Source organism: Carcharodon carcharias, chromosome 2 (genome assembly GCF_017639515.1).
Source record: "Carcharodon carcharias isolate sCarCar2 chromosome 2, sCarCar2.pri, whole genome shotgun sequence".
NCBI lineage: Eukaryota > Metazoa > Chordata > Chondrichthyes > Lamniformes > Lamnidae > Carcharodon > Carcharodon carcharias.
Window position 1 is genome coordinate 226,392,299 of NC_054468.1, and position 14,765 is coordinate 226,407,063.

Genomic DNA, 14,765 nt, shown 5'->3' on the forward strand with positions numbered 1-14,765 from the left:
TTAACCCAGCCGTAATGCCAGACTTTTAACTTATCTTAATTTATCACTCCTGGCCCTCAGATTTTCCATCTCTCCCAGTTTCACATGTCATTCTGAACTCCACAGGGAGTAGAGTGTCTGATAGACATAAAGCAGCAACATTATGATGTTGTTCTCTCAGGTTTCTTTTGTTGGAGCGGGACTTTGCTGTTTCATTGAAGCATCTTTCAATTTAGTTACTAGTGGTATTATAGAGTATTTACAGGCCAGGAGCAGGCTATTTGACCCAATTGGTCCGAGTTGGTGCTTATGCTGCACAGAAGCCTCCTCCCAACCATCTCCATCCAACTCCTGCTTCATCTTTCAATTCCTTTCTCCCTCATGGGCTTATCCAGCTTCCCTTTAAACCAAGTCCTGGCCTTAGCCTTGACTAGGCTGATGGGGATGAAGTTGGTCCAAGTTGGTAGAATGGAATGGACTCATGGTGAATGGGCAGCCCATTGTATACTGTGCATGGTTGTCCTTTCCAATAGGAAATAGGATGATGTGTAAAATGTGGTTGCTGATTTGCTATGGCCTTGTTTCACTCTATTTAAAGTCTCCATGCTTCTGTAGAAGGATTTTGGTCTTTTCAATATGGATTGAAAAGTCTAGGCCAAAAGGACAGCAAAGTCTGCACATGGGGCTGGTTGGGGGGTTGGTGGGGGGGAACCGGGGAGGGTTTAAGGAGAAGGGAAGAGAGAGGAAAAAAAGCCCTTACCTCGCAGCACGGTTTTCAGGTTAACCTTGGCTTGCCGGTGCAAATCCTCTACACATGGCGAGCGGCTTGATGGGAGGAACACGTTCTCTTGCTGGTGCCACGACGCTTTATAGTGGACTGTCCATTTACTCTCTTCATCCAGGTTCGAGACGGCTAGAAAGGAAGAGGGAACCGTCTCAGTCTGGCTGACTTAGAATCACATAGAGCAAAAGGAGGCCATTTGGCCCATCGCATCGAAAGAGCTGTCCAATTAATCTCATTCCTCTACTCTTTCCCCATACCTGTCAAACCCAACTCATCCTGACTTGACCCAAACATCATCCCATTGTAGCATCTAGAGATTTGTTACAATTCCACTGTCACGATCAGAACCATTTTTCCTGGAAATCTTTTTTTTGAGCTGTTGTTCAGTTCTAAACAATTTCAACACCTGTCATAGTACAATGCAATATTAGTGGGACAAGCAAGGAGAGCGGGGTTAGGAGCAGAGTAACTGTAATCCATTCCCTGGGAGGGTGTCTGCCCTGCACCATCAACGTTGCAAATGCACCAGACACATAACATAAGGCAACTGAGCGTCAGGAAATGCCAGACATCACAAGCCTAATTTCAGACAGTCTGACTGCTGTATCGAATGTCCCACGCGCACCTGAGATATAGTGAGCTGCTCTGGGTGGAGTTCAGTCCATTCAGAGTGGCCTCAATGCAGAACAAAAGAACCTTTGAGAGCCCGAGGTGCAATTTTGCTTTTTTGCTAACGTCAGTGGGACAAAAGTAACAGGCAGAGGGGTCTGGAAAACTGTTGCCACCATTCCCAGAAATTTCATGCTCTTAGGCTGGAAAAAACAAATTGGGAGGAGGAAGAGAGATAGATAGATAGAGAGAGAGAGAGAGAGAGAGAGGGGTGGGGGGAGGGGGTAGGCACATGAGGGTCTCAGCTTGAATGTTATTTCCCTTCCCTTCCCTGTGGGACCTTATCTCAGAATGGCTTGGAATCGTGAGGCTCCACAGCAAACACTGACCCATAACCAATTGTGAACATGGCCACTCAATCAGTGCAACAGTTCTACACTCCTACCTCTGATTCCCAGGCTTGGACTAGCAAAAGTTGGCACTGGCAATGAGATCTCACACTAGCTGCCCCACGACTGTAAACTCAACCTCCATGAGATGAACAAACATGGCCTCAGATATCCCTCCCGACTATTTTCCCTCCTTCCTCTTTGTACAAAAGCTTCTGGCTCGGCAATAGCTCACCGTGTGGAGACCAGAGACAAGAGCTAGGGTTTGCCAAGCCACCTGATTGTCCCCAAGGCAACCCAGTTCTATCACAATCGCATTGACCTGTTGCTAAGAAGTGGCATCTGGGCCATAAATTGTACATTGCAACATGAATATGAAAGAGGAGATACACCGCACTAAAAATGTGCTGACTCATGCTGGAACACTGACAGTCGATGCCAGATTAAAATGCCACCCACCTGCCAGTAACAGGATTACCAATACTAGTTGGACCGACAAGTAAAGGCATCATTACATGTCTTGAATGGCCTTTCCATCTCATTCCAACACTCATATAACCAATCAAAAAAAACATTCAAAAGGAAATGCAAAAAAAAACTTATTTTCTAAAAATTTGTAACGCACTGATTTGATTTCCAGTGGAGTATCACGTCCAGTTCAGGGCCTCACGCTTTAGGAAGGATGTGAAGGCTTTAGACAGGGTGCAGAAAAGGTTTACAAGAATGGCTTCCAGGGATGAGGGGCTTTGGTTATGCGGACAGACTGCTTACAGAAGAGAAGAGGTTTGACAGAGGTGTGCAAAATCATGAGGGGTCTGGACTGTTAGCTAGAGAAAAACTGCTCCCATTGTTGGAAGGATGAAGAACCAGAGGGCAAAGATTTAAGATGAATGGCAAAAGAATCCGAGGCGATGTGGGGGAAAACATTTTTGTTAGTGAGTGGTTAGGATCTGGAATGCACTGCCTGAGAGTGTGATCAAGCCAGATTCAATCATGGCTCTCAAATGGGAACTGGGTAATTATCTGAAGAGAAAAAAAATTGCAGGGTTACAGGCAAAAGGTGGGCAGGTGGGACTAGCTAAACTGTTGTTGTAGAGAGTGGGCATGGACTCAATGGGCTGAATGGCCTCCTTCTGTGCTCTAACCTTTCTCTGATTTTTTTCCCTCTGAGGTTTTTTAATTCATTCGTGGGATGTGGGTGTCGCTGGCTAGGCCAGCGTTATTGCCCATCCCTAATTGCTCTTGTTCAACCACAATGCTGTGGGTCTGGAGTCACATGTAGGCCAGACCCCATGAGGGCAGCAGATTTCCTTTCCTAAAAGGACATTCGTGAACCAGATGGGTTTTTATGACAATCGACAATGTTTTCATGGTCACCATTCGAACCTGACTCCCCAGCGCATTACCCTGGGTCTCTGGATTACTGATCCAGCGATAATACCACTATGCCATCGCCATCCCCTCTCAGTGCTCTCAGCAGTGTCCAGGGGTTAATTTTTAAGTCCTGGGGTCTCCAAGAGGGTTGCCAAGGCCTAGGCATCGGCTGAGTAGATGCTGGGAAGCTTCTTGGCAGCGTTAAGACGTGTGAATTGGGACATGGGCACTGCAGGCAATGTTAAAGTTGCCTAATGTTGGAAGGAGGAGTGTCTTTATCACAGGCTTAATGATAAAGCTCATAAACTGGGCAATAAGCAAGCAGCACCTGAACACACAGCTCGTCTCCAGTTGACACAAGCCCAGCCATTGCTGTGATAATGATCGCTGCCCTCCCTTTTGTTCTAGTGTCAGCCCATTATTTGTGTCAGGTACTTTTTCCTCTTAAAATGCTGCTGCCCTGGGGACTATCTCGTCTCACTCTCTTTATGGAAGGATCATCACACACGAGCTTTGTAACCCTCTCCCAGCTGAGCAAATCAATTCTGCACAGCAAACACCCAGCTGTATTTATCCAGCTGATTCCTCAGCCTGTGGGAATCGATGCTGCTCTTCCTGGGCCCTTTTATCCGAGTGGCAGATTCGGGGAGCTCAGTGTTACCAGCGTCTATGGCACCTGCTGGGCTCCACAAACTGATCCAACCACACAAATGGCCAGATTCTGGCCCCAAACTAAACCCAAACTCGGTGTCACCTGTGGCTCACTATCGCCTCTGAGTCAGAAGGCTGTGGGTTTGAGTCCCACTCCAGAGTCTTGAGCAGAGAGAACTCAGACTGAATCTCCCAGTGTAGTACTGCGGGAGTGCTGCGCTGTCAGAGCTGCCATGTTCCAGATGAGATGTAAAACTGCCCTCTCTGGAGGACACAAAAGATTTCATGGCCACTACCTCAAAGAAAAGCAGCGGAGTTCTCAGTGTCGTCAAATAGTTCTCTCTCAACCAACATCACTAGAATAGAACTACATCAATATAAGTGTCAGCTGTGGCTCAGTTGGAAGCAGTCTCACCTCAGAGTCTCTGGGTTCAAGTCCAACTCTAGCTTTTTAGCACAAAAAAATCAAGGCTGACACTTAATTGCAGTACTGAGGGAATGCTGCACTGCTGGACGGGCTGCCTTTTGGATGAGATGGATGGGTGCACGCACTTTTTCGAAGGAGGCGGTGGCATAGTGGTACTGTCACTGGACTGGTAATCTGGAGACCCAGAGTAATGCTGTGGGGACCTGGGTCTGAATCCCACCGTGGCAGACGGTGGAACTTGAATTCAACAAATGTTGACCATGAAACCATTGTCTTTTGTTGTAAAAACCCATCTGGTTCCCATTAATGTCCTTTAGGGAAGGAAATCTGCCACCCTTACCTGGTCTGGCCTACATGTGACTCCAGACCCACAGCAATGCAGTTGACTCTCAAATGCCACCTTGGACAAGGCAATCGCACAATAAATGCTGGCCTAGCCAGCGACGCCCACGTCCCGTGAACAAATATAAAAAGAAGTTATCCACTGGCCAATATTTATCCCTCAATCAACATCAAAAAAAGATTCTCTGATTATTAACACATTGCTGTTTGCTGAGTACAAATAAACATCACAAGCTGGCTTTTCTCTTTTCAGATGGTGACCAACCACTTCTTAAAAAATTCCTTTTTATTTCCTTATCCAGCCACCTAAATGAGCTTCCAGTAAGGCATTATTTTAAAAACCACATATTACTCATTCTCTGAGTCAAAAGTAACATGATATTGTCGTAAAACATGATCCGTCTCCAGCAACACTCTGAAGGGGTCAACAACAACTTGCATTTATATAGTGCCTTTAATAGTGTAAAATGTCCCCAGGTGTTTCACAGGCGCATAAGCAGACACAAATTGACATCGAGCCATATAAGGAGGCAGTAAGAGAGGTGACGACATGTTTGATCATCAAGATGGGTAAAGCCGCAGAAATACAGAAAAGCATTTACAACTTGCTTAAATATTGCTTCTGGGTGGTGGGGGTTGCTTGGAAGTTATGCTGCTTTGTAAATAAGGAAGTATCATATAATATCAGCTTTAACTCAGTCGGTAGGCTGTGGGTTCAAGTCCTATCCCAGGACTTGAGCACAAAAATTCAGGTGGACACTCCTGCTGCAGTACAAAGGGAGTGCTGTACTGTCAGAGGTGCCATTTTTGTGAGGAGGCATTAAAAAAACCAAGGCCTGTCTGCTCTTTCAGATGAATGTGAAAGATGCTGTGGGCTGAATGGTCTTCTTCTGTGCTGCAACCATTCTATGATTCCACGATAGCCTGCGGTATAACTGTTCAGCTGCTGATGTGCGGAGGTTTACACCCTCCTCTAACACTACAAGTTCTTTTTTCTTTATTCTTTCACGGGATATGGGTGTTGTTGGTATGGCCAGCATTTGTTGCCCACCTCCAAATACCCTTGAATTGAGTGGCTTGCCAGGCCATTTCAGAGGGCAGTTAAGAATCAACCACCTTGCTGTGCGTCTGGAGTCATATGTAGGCTAGGCCAGGTAAAGATGGCAGGTTTCCTTCTTGATTACTAATCCAGCGATATTACCACTATGCTATCTTCTCCGCCAGATCAAGTGCAAACTAATTATTCTTAGGAATCATATCCAAGAAGGAGTCAGTACATCCAGGATATGAAGAGGAGGAAAATGATACATACTTCAGTTCTGAATTTCACTGAGCTGCATTACTGAAATACTCTCTGGGACTTATTGAGCCTTCGAGAATTAGCTCTCAGACACTAGCGCCCCCCCCAGAATGTGTCTCAACAGCTGGGCTTACATGACATTTGAGGGTGGGGAACATTGTTGAGAATTCAGGAAAATAACTGCAAGAGATGCCATTCCTGCAGAAGTGACACTGACTTACCCTTCAAACGTGTTCACTAATATGTAGAAATTGCCCCCATTCTACAAAGCATCAGCAGCACAGCAGAGCTGTATAAACCAGGGCATGTATACTCTGTAAATACTGCACTGTATCAATCAGGACTGCGTTACAGTCCTTACTGTATGTACTGCCCACATAAACTGTGCTGAAATAGTTCTTACAGTATCTGCATTGTGTAAATTGTGGTGAGATCCAGTCCTTTGCAGTATTTAGTGTACTGAATTCTAAGCTCAAGAATAAGATTGCAATGCATGGACACAACACAAAACAGTTAAACAAAGCAAAGGTAGCACAAAGATCCCTCACAGCAGCTTGCATCCCTGGTGAAGCTATCAATCTCATCAGTAAATGGCAGCCTTCAGCACGCCCAGTATTATATAAGCGGCGATCGCAAAAAGACAAATTGCTTAAATTAAAAAGGGTTAGGCAGTGGGACACTGTGAAGGAACCGAGCATCATTAGATTTCATGGTGTCTCTGTCACTGACTGGGAAGCTGTTGTTATCAATCTCTATCCACCAAACCAAGCACATTACAAACTCTGAACTGACTGTGCCCTGCATTAGTTAAAGCTTTTTGATCAGAATGATCAAAATCCAGCACAGGTCCAGGAGAACACCTTTTCTGTCAACTGCTTTTTGAGTGCACTCTTCAAGAGGGGCAGCTCCAGTGACAGTGCACTTCTTAAGAGTCTGTTATCCAAGTGTGTGTGTGGAGCCTTGTTGCCCAAGAGTGCGCAACAGATGCGAGCCCCTTTCTCCTCATTGTAATGCTGTCTGAGACACACTGGGGACGATGAGGAATTAACTGAATCCACTGCCTGAAAGGATAATGGAAGGAGATTCAGCCAGGGATTGAGCGCAAAAAACAAGGCTGACACTCCAGCGGCTTATCCATCTTTTGGATGAGATATTAAACCGAAGCCTCACCTTCCTGGTTGGGTGGATGTCAAGGATCCCTTGGCACTTTTTTGAAGAAAAGCAACGGAGTTCTCCCCTGTGCCCTGGCCAATATATAACCCTCCATCAGCATCACATAAAAAGTGGTCATTATCACATTGCTGCCTGAGGAGCTTGCTGTATGCAAATTAGCTGCTGCATTTTCCATATTGCAACAGTGATTACACCTCAAAAAGTACTTCATTGACTGTAAAGCACTTTTCAGACATCTGGTGGTCATGAAAGGTGCTATATAAATGCAAGTCTTTCTTTTCATGGGGAAAGAGGCGGCGGAGAGGGGCTATTGGTTAGCTCCTTCAAGTAGCCAGCACTGACACGATGGGCCGAATGGCCTGTTTCTATGTTGTAAACTCTTGTGGGTGGAATGGTCCCAGATTTGCACGAAGTGTTTTAACAACATTGGCGGCTTTTCACGCTGTATTGTCCCAAACCCGCTGCATTAATTATGCATTCCCGGGAAACACGCCGTTTCCATGACAGGCGGGCTCCGATTCACCGCTGCATCATGCCAGGCACCATGGTTAAAGTCCAGCCGTGCGTGCACCTCTCAGTGCTTCCGGCCCACGACCGCTGCAAAGACGACAAGATGATCCCAAAAGGCAAAAAGACTGCAGCCCCCAGGCTCAATGACGTGTCCCTCCAGCGCCTTTTGGACATGGTGGAGGGTCACCGTGATGTCCTCTAGCCCCTGCTCTGGCCGCAGGACGGGCTGCAGCCTCACTAATCCGACTTGGGAGGCAGTGGCAGTGGTGGTCAGCGCCAATGCCCTGCTAAAGAGGGTAGCCACGGAGTGCCGAAAAAGGGTAAATGGTCTCATCCGCTTCGCCAGGGTAAGTCACTCTTCTCATCACTCTCAACTCACACACTCACAAACCCATCACCCATTCACAGGGATCTCACACTTCAAGGGACAACACCACTAACTCTCTCACATCTCCATCAGGCTCATACCCTCTTGAGCTCACGTCTTCATCCTGTCCATGACTTCGCTCTCCACACAAACATTCCACGCGGCGCCATGTGTCCTGCTCACACTCTCTCCATCTGTTTTCATGCAGGAGAAGCTGGCTCACATCAGCAGGGAAAGGTCCCAGACTGGGGGGTGGAGCGGCCCACACTCGGCCCCTCACTCACTTTGAGGGGTGTGCCAACCTGCTGACTGGTAAGGACGTGGAGACGGTGAGGTCGGCTGTGAACACCCTCGTAAAGATCCTGCACCACAACGTCCATCTCTCAATGCAAATGTGAGTGCTCTCTCTCCTGCTTTTGACTCTGCTGCCATGCACTGCTCATCTCTACTTTGGTTCATTGGAAGCTCTGCCAAGCAACCGACACCTTCAGCCAGCCAGTCCCTCAGCTCCATCCAGGTCCTCTCCTCCAGCCAAGAGGACACCTCCTCCATTGAAGAGCTGGAACTAAGCAGACGGGAAGGCCCATCATAGCGCTCACCCACACCCTGCACCAGCGCAGAGACACACACCTTGGTGCAGGCTCAGGTTCACAAGCTGGTGGTTACCGCAAGGACACATGTCCGCAGCAGCAGGAGGCAGGTTCAGCCGAGCTCCGTGGCATTCAGAGGACTGCTGCAGATCAGGCTTCTGTGAGGTCTGAGTCAGATGTCGAGATTTGGCCTTCCGATTCATCCTGGAGAGTCAGCAGAAGGCGTGGGAACATCACACAGAGCTGTTGGAAGCCCTGAGCTGAGTGGCACACAATTCGGAGGAGTGCGTCCGCCTGCTCTCTGACTTGAGTGGTGCCCACATATGCGTGTATGGAGGTCTCAAGAGGAGAATGACGGATGCCATGGAGACCCTGGTCCAGCAGAACACCGAGGTGTGTGCAGACCTGCACTCCATCACGGGGGCCACGGGTGAGTCCCTGCGGTGGCAATGTGAGGGGGCAATGGGGCACCTTGGCGTCCCTCCAGGCGCTCCTTCCCCTCAAGGAATCAGGCCAGGCCAGGGGAACCTGAAGGGAGGAGGAGCGGCAGCTAGACACCCCTGGGTCATCCACTCAGGAATCTCAGAAGCTGTCCTATCCCTGCCTCTGCTTAACATCATCCGCTGTCACTACAGAGGGAGCAGCTGGCCAACAAGTGATTCTGGAGGGAGAAGTGTTTGTATTGCAGGGCCTTTCAGATCCTTGAGCAAGCACTCTCCCACATACGCGGATCCTTCACATATCACACTCCCTCAATGCTGTTAGCATTTTGAAAGCAGCCTGCTGGGGTTTGCTTTCAGTTGTCCACCTGAGCTGACCTGCATCTCCGCCCACCCACTGATCACACTCTCATGCAGCACCTGATCTCACCCACCACCACTGTCATTTCACTTTCGATTTGGACAGCATGGCCTGGATTCACTTTTCTGTGCGCTCTCCTGTCTTTTCCCCTGCCCCAGTCACCCATTTTCTTTTCCCCATCACAGTTGACCCTCCGGCATCACCTTCCACCTCCCCTCCAGCCACAGCCCTTTTCCTTCAGGGATGTCCAGGTGAATGTGCAGGTTACCTTCCTTCCCAAAAATTCCACCCCACATTCCACACTCATCTCCCGACCTCCTCCTTCCCATCCCCATGGTCCATGTCTGCTTCAGAGGCCCCACCAACCACTCTCGCCATTCCATCTACCACTACCGTCAAACCCCACACCCTCTCACCTCCCTCTGGCCTCAGTTATTCCCCCCATTCCCTCATACCACACCTACGCTTAGTTCGCTCCTCAGGAGGCAGTCATGGACCCATCAGACCCCTCCCTCACATGCTCACCTGGACATCCCCCCCACCCAACGGACCCCTTCCCTCCTCCTCCGAATATCTCCCCCACCCCCCCAAACCCCTTCCCACCTCTTAGTCCTCCCAGGATCCTGTTGCTGTCGGACTTCAGCATCTTCTACTCCTTGGATATCCGTGATGCGGGCAAGGCCCTGGCACTAAGTCCCAACTTCCGCGTATCACACTTGTCAAGACATGTTCTGCACCAGCATGTTTTCCTACAAACATGGGGGGATGATCCAGCGGTGGGGGTGGGGGGGGAGAGAGAGAAATGAGTCTGGTGGGCTGGTCTTATGATGATACGCTGATATATTACAATGATGCTAAGATGTCCAATGGCAGGGAACGCAGCCTGCCACCAGTGGGCTGAGCGAACGATTGTGAATGACATCGTGGAACCGATTTTTGGCCTTCTTGCCAATTGTCCCCTCACGCTACCAAACATGCCCGACGCCAGCGGGCAAAGACGATTCCGCCCTGTATTGCTGTGCATAGTGGTCTTCATGTGCAGAAACATGGAGAACATGTTCCATAGGATGAGGCTATTCAGCCTATCAAGCCTGTGCTGGTGTTTATCCACCATACAAACAACAGTTCCAAGGGCATTTTTTTGCCCTGTTCCATATTCCTTCAATCTCTATTTCATTTCTCCATCTCTACTGTTGACATACCTTGCCTCAATCTGTAACATTGAATGTGAATTCCACAGCCTGACAATTCTTGTGTGTTTGAAACTCTTCCTTGCCTCTGTTCTCAATTACTTGCATTTTGGTTTGGATCTGCGGCCCCTCACTCTTAACCCCTCAGCCCAAGTTGCTATTTCTGGAGAAAAAGGAACTCAAGTAAATTCTAAAAACCATGATCAACACAATATTCTTCCATTCCCATCCAGACAAAAAAGTAACCACCTTCTGCTCTAGCGCACAAAACCTTTTTTTTACAACCAGTTTCAGGGGAGTGACCAGAGTGAGCTGTTGGGCTTGAGCTGTTGCCATGGACACCCAGAGCACAAAGGCTCAGGGCCTTCACCCTGTACCTCCTCTAGTTAACCCTCTGGTTACATCTCAAGTACTTACAATGGCAGGAATAGCTATAGGCTGAACTGTTTATTAAAATTTAATTCTCAAGATCTTGCCTTCCCCAAATCTGAACACGGAATTTATAACCCATTCCTCCTTGCCCTGTAGAGTGCAGCCAACAATGGTTGAACAGCTATAAAGCAAAAAATGTCTTTGATGGTTTCTTGAACCTTAAACCATGGAACTCCTCCCTCCTCCAACCCCTTGCCCCACACTTCCCAAATTTTTCTATGTATAGAAAGAATTCTTTCCATCCTCAGTGGTGCTCCATGACCCTTCTGAGTTTGCAAGTGGTGGAATAATGAAGGAAATTTCAAGTGTGTCCGGGAGCAACAATAGAAATTCCTTCACTACCAGCCTTTTTGCACTGTCACATGACACCAGCACCAAGCAAACTTCGAAAAGTTCCACTCACCCTTTTTCTTGAAGAGCTTAATGAAGGATTCCAACTTGCTGTTTATAAACACCACCATTTCTTTTTTAAACGAATATTCTTGCCTTTCCGAAGTCTTTGTGGCATCATAGCAAGATGCAAAGCAGAGGGTTTGCCAGAAGCATGCTGTCCCCTTCACAAAGCCTTCCACAGACCCACACTTGGGAAGAAAGGGACCCTTTTTCTTTTGCCAAAACGGGTTGCTTGCAGTCGTTAACTTGATATGTGATGGATTTTTTTTGCGGAGAGGGAGGGGAGGAAGTAGAAAGCGATTTGCTTTCTTTGAAAAAAAAGCTTTGTAACCCAATAAGCTGGGTTTAGAAGCAGTCTCTCTCTCTCTCAGCTGAAGTAAGTCGAGAAAAGAAACATTATCTCTTCCACTTAGTGCATCAAAACATCACAGGGTGCAGCACAACTGGGACGCATGGATTTCCCACTTGAGTGTCCTCTTGCAAGCTCAATCCTGAAGCATCAGCTCCAAAGACAGAGGAACCACAAGTTGAGGAATGAGTTGTAATCTTCCCTTTAAAGTCCACCTGCTCTTTAGTCCTCTGCGTCTGAAGACTAATGCAAACAACATAACAGCCTGGAGTGGGCTTACCCACCTACCCCCCACCCCCCCCCCCCAACCAACCCTGGCCACACTCACTCATGCTCCTCCCCTCCATGGGTTGCTAGGCGATAGATTCGCAAAAAAGCATTCCTCCTCACCCACCCACCCAAAATCCCACCTTGTGCGAGCCTACACGTGAAGTGAACCAAAAGCCCAACCTGATTCATTCCTGTCAGCAAGGGGGTCATTGTCTGGCTGGCCTTCTCTGTCCACACCACCCAACCTTCCCCCTCCTCTTCCACCCTTCCCCCTCCTCACAGCAGTCAATAGCTGGATCTTTACAAAGGAACCTCTGTGGAATTGCTAATGCAGCCTGCAATTTCTCTCTCTCTCTCCCCCCACCTCCCCAGCACAGATTATCAGCTCCAGCCCCCTTGTGTACCCTTCACCGGACACTCACTTCCTCAAAGATCCCTTTGCAAAGTAAGTGGCTGTAATTATAGCCGAGAGGTTGAAACAGAAAGTCCGTGATAAAGTCCGTCTAGCCTGAGCTGTCTGGTTTTGTTGGCTTTTGTACATAACGTTTTTTTTAAATCTTTTATTTTTTTTTTAAAAAAAGGTTACCAGCTCTTCTTAAATCAACAGTTTACAAAAGCTGCGCCCGGTTTCTCCAGGTCCGACTCCAGAGTCAGTCCGAAGTTAATCTGAAATGTTTCACCCTAAAACAAATACAGCATCGAGAAAACAACGCAAGTCTGAAAACGAAGCGTAAAGCTGCAAATGCACAGGTTCAACAATAAGTCTCAAGGGAAAGGGCCAGGTTAGTGAGTGATTCAGGGCTGCAAACCTTTAACCTGTCTTTCCTTTTTTTTATGACGCTGTCAGACTTGCTGTGTCGTTCCAGCACTTTCCTCCCCTTCCTTTTAAATGAAAGCAGAAAGATTTTCTCCTTTTGAATCGCTACTGCTAATCGATAGACCCTGATGGTCAGTTATTCACCCACTGCCATCTCCCCCCACTAGCTGCAGCTACCGACACACACATTCCAGCCTGGAACTCACTCCCAGGAGTCCATTATTCCATAAATAAGCCATCTGAATCTCTCGATTAGATTCCAGTCTGTAACTTACGCCCAGGTATCCATTATCCTGTATATAAACCATCTGAACCCCTCGACTAGATTCCAGACTGTAGTTCATTCTGTTCCACCGACCCTACCCTTAGTATCAGAAATATTAACTTTGCACACTGATGAGGTTAGCTAGTTGCACTTCATTAACTGGCTAAGATTATGGTTTCAGGTCATTTTATCCATGATTTAGTGCTAAACATGTCTTTGCAAGTTTTCCCACCAGCCTGATGAACTGAGCTATATTTTACCAAACTGCTTTCTCAATTTCATTCTTCTTGCCCTCATTAATCACAATAATTCAGCAATGATTAATGAATGAGAAAAGATGAGCTGTGTGGTGAAAATCGAGAGAGGAAACGCCCAATCCCCAGCCACCTGTCAAATCCGTGCCTGAGAGAATAATATTACACTCGCAAAGTGTATTCCAGTTTAGGATCTTAATGCGGCACCAGGCTGAAGATTATCATTGCTTATCCAAAACCACAGAGATATTGGGCAGGATTATACTCTGCCCCGCTGGTGGGTCTGAAAACTGGGGGGGGGGGGCACATAAAACCCAGGGGGTGGCCTTCACAATGACTCAAGAAATAGGAGCAGGAGTAGACCACATGGCCCTTCTCCACTGCCGGCTCCACCATTCAATACGATCATGGCTGATCTTGGGCTCCAACTCCACTTCCCTGCCCATTCCCTATATCAGTTGATTCCCTGAGAGACCCAATAATCTGTCTACCCCAGCCTTAAATGTATTCAATGATGGAGCATCCACAACCCTCTGAGGGCTTATCACCACCTACCTACCCACCCACCCATCTGAAATTTCAAGGGAGCATTGGGGAGTTATCAGGCAACTTGCCTGCCCTTGGGCCTACTGAGGCCCTTAAGTGGCCATTAAGATATAATCCTGCCCCCACCAGTATTTTACCCATGGCAAGGAAAAGTCCATGCCATATGGGAAGCCTGGTAGTGTCAGCTGCATGAGCAGATGTTCAGCAAAGGTGGGGGGGTAGGGGGTGCGGTGCAGATCTCTTTCTGGGTGCCCTGGGCCCATCGGAGACACCCCCCCCCCCCCCCAAAGCTCATTTACCCTCCAGCCCCAGCCTGGTTCTGCCCCCGCCAATACCTCGGACTTATCTCCGAGTCTGGACTCCCCTCCATCCGGACTGCCTGTAATCCCAGCAGTGGCCACCCATCCTGGCTGGCACTACAGAGCTGCTGGTCATCCAATTGGCAGGGAGCTCTCTGAGGCAGGACTTCCTCCTGAGAAGAGGGGCAAAGCCTCGCCTTAAAGCATAAACACTGCTCCCAATGTTAATTTGATGGGGGGGGCAACCATCAGGGTCATGGGCGGATTTGCAACTGACATTTTAGCTGGGAGGAACAGGGACCACGGCACCCCATAAAATCTAGCTCAGAGTATAGTACATAATCAGAGTTAAACATAGATAACAACAACTGCCTGGGGGCCTCTTCCAAATACACCGCACAGCAATGAATGGAGATTTTTTTGTTATATGCGGCATCAACCTAGACTCAGCAGGTGGCACTCTCACCTCTGGATCAGGGGCTCATGTGTTCAAATCTCACTCCAGGGTTCCAGGTTTATGCTGAACTCCAGTGCTGTGCAGAGGGAGCACATGGTCAGAGGTGCCATCTTTCAGGTGAGAAGTTAAACTAAGGCCTTGTCTGCCCTCTCAGGTGGGTGTAAAAGAACCCGTGGCACTATTTCGAAGAGCACAGG

General features: G+C 48.1%; 1 protein-coding gene across 1 annotated transcript in view; it reads right to left on the minus strand.

Moving 5' to 3' along the window:
• Positions 1-14,765, minus strand: part of nhsl1b (NHS-like 1b) — a 223,405-nt gene that overhangs the window by 37,138 nt on the left and 171,502 nt on the right. The window contains exon 2 of the mRNA XM_041207619.1: positions 740-892. Within this exon, the coding sequence (XP_041063553.1) occupies positions 740-892 (153 nt within the window). The remainder of the gene's footprint in view (positions 1-739; positions 893-14,765) is intronic.